The sequence below is a fragment of the Sprattus sprattus genome, assembly GCF_963457725.1.
Source record: "Sprattus sprattus genome assembly, chromosome: 18".
NCBI lineage: Eukaryota > Metazoa > Chordata > Actinopteri > Clupeiformes > Clupeidae > Sprattus > Sprattus sprattus.
The window spans coordinates 16,066,456-16,068,955 of record NC_137916.1 but is presented as its reverse complement, the minus strand read 5'-3'; the positions used below and the strand labels follow the sequence as shown (position 1 = coordinate 16,068,955).

Sequence of the window (2,500 nt, the reverse complement as noted above, 5' to 3'; positions counted from 1 at the left end):
ATAGAATTAGCACTAGCTGCAGAGTAATACCAGTTTATCTCTGAACACAAGCGTATTTGAGCAGTGAAAATTAGGCTCTGAGACTATTGTCAGATGCAGTACTGGGGGGACCGACAATAGACATAAATATGTCTATGTGCCTGGCCACGAGTGACCACACCTGCTGCACCCCCTATAGCTACGCCACTGCACACACATACACGTGTCACTTATTTGGACTGTTCTGTTGTCAGGAATTCCTCCTGAAGATCTTCTGTGTGTTCCGGAACCTGATGAAGCTCACCATCTTTCCCAAAGATTGGAGCGTCATGCGACTCCTCACCAGCCAGTAAGCAAACATGCACACAAATACAAGAAACAGAAACACACACACACACACACACACATGCTCCAATCCACACAAGATAACAGTATCCCATTGGCAGTTAAAATGTGCATCACCACTGTTAATACTGTCACGTCACTACTGGGACTTCCGTTGATCTAAATTTGTATTCTGCCAAACCTCTATGTTCCACACTTATTATAAATAACCAATGTATTAAAGGTAACTCACATATTATTGGTATCAGGAGCTGTCAATATTGCTATAATTGCAAGCTAAGGTAATTTATTGAAATATCTCTCCCACTGCAGCATAATTGTCACGACAACCCAGCACCTTTCTCCGGCACTGCAGAAGAACTTCTCTGACCCAGATTTTGATTTCAAGGTAAAAAGTGGAGTCAGCACTGCTGCAGCTTAACGGGAGGAAGAGTCCCTGTCAATGCTAGAGTCCCTGTCAATGCTAGGGTTCAGTAAGCCGAGCGAGAGCAAAAAAAGAGAATTCGCACAGATGCAAAGCTCAAGCCTATCACATATTCATGGAGTCCTCACAAATATGTCATGTTTATTACAATAATACACGTCAGTCTTTTTAGCTCTTCGGGTTTACTTATTTTTTGGCCAAAAATGTACACAGCTGTCTTTAATGAGTTATTAATTATATAATTTAATGTCTAGATATATATTTAGTAATATCTGACCTTATTGTCCATTGCCATTAGTTGGAAGATGATAGAAAGCTTTTTCCCTTTATAAGTGAGAGACCATGCGTCTTGCATTTTTGTGTGTGTGTGAGTGGTGTCGATCGGTAACTTTGGATTGTGATATTTGTTGACTTTCATAGGTGTGGAACTCCTTCTTCAGTCTGACTGTATTGTTTATCAGTCAACCGAGTCTTCAGTTGGAGTCCCTTAGCCCACTCAAGAGGAAAAGAGTGTTGGACAAGTATGATCATGTCCACACACACACGCACACACACAAACACACACACACACACACACATGCACGCACACACGCACGCAAGCACACACGCAAGCATGCACGCAAGCACGCACGCACGCACAGACACAAACACACACACACACACACACACACACACACACACACACACACACACACACACACACACACACGCACAAACACACACACACACATGCGCAAGCACATGTACACAGAAATGCACATGAACCCACAGCCACAAACACATACACACAGTCCATAAAGGTTTTAATCTGTGTAATCTGTGATAATCTGTGGTAATCTGTGTTTTAGGTATGGAGACATGAGGGTGACAATGGCCTTTGAGCTGTTCAGCATGTGGCAGAAATTAGGTGAGAGACACAAATACCCATCAACCTCCCTCAATGGTATATACGGTGTGAAGAGTATATGGTTACAGAAAGCTGGTTGTTGGTTATCCCTCACTGTGTTTGTGAAAGTACCTGGTTTGCAGTTCAACTGCTGTTCAGATACTTGGGCAGGATGAGGTGGTTCTGTTTCATTCACTGCTTCAGTGATGCTTACACCCCATAACAAAATGTTCACAATGAGCAGGTCCTTTATATTTTTAATATACTTTTTATTGGTGGCAGTCTGGAAGTGTACAAAACATAGCATCATATAGCATCATAGATACACTAGTTCCCTAAGACGTATGCTTTGTAACAGGGATATTTCACTACTTCCAATTCAGAGTTAATAGAAAGCAAATAAGGAGTGTACTATCTGTTTTGTAGAGTGTGCTATATAAGGTATGCACTCATTCCATACTATCTGTTTTATAGAGTGTGCTTTATTAAGTATTACCTTATTCCATCCCCACATGCGTTTGCCTCAGGAGATGATAAGCAGCACTTCACGCCCGGAATGATGGGGCCCTTCCTTGGTGTGGCTCTTGTCCCTCAGACCGAGGTCCGCAACATCATCATCCCCATCTTTCATGACATGATGAACTGGGAGCAGCGGAAGAATGGCAACTTTAAACAGGTGGGTTACTCTGGTGAGCAGGATGAGGAACGAATTGAAGAAATAGAACTGATCCCATCCCCATCCAATCAAAGTCAACTGCTATATGGGTAGGACAATCAGAATGCTCTTCATTGAAAATAAAAAAAAGAATTGTCTTTATAGCGGTTTTGTTTTCTGAAAAATTAAATCGGGGTAATTTGGAATTTGT

General features: G+C 42.0%; 1 protein-coding gene across 1 annotated transcript in view; it reads left to right on the top strand.

Moving 5' to 3' along the window:
- The window catches only part of LOC308378809 (dedicator of cytokinesis protein 3-like), a gene marked incomplete at both ends in the record, with an annotated part of 35,565 nt that overhangs the window by 22,059 nt on the left and 11,006 nt on the right, over nucleotides 1–2,500 (top strand). Inside the window, 5 exons of the mRNA XM_080855807.1 lie at nucleotides 234–328; nucleotides 637–712; nucleotides 1,169–1,269; nucleotides 1,597–1,655; nucleotides 2,162–2,310. Coding sequence (XP_080711933.1) covers nucleotides 234–328; nucleotides 637–712; nucleotides 1,169–1,269; nucleotides 1,597–1,655; nucleotides 2,162–2,310 — 480 coding nt within the window. The remainder of the gene's footprint in view (nucleotides 1–233; nucleotides 329–636; nucleotides 713–1,168; nucleotides 1,270–1,596; nucleotides 1,656–2,161; nucleotides 2,311–2,500) is intronic.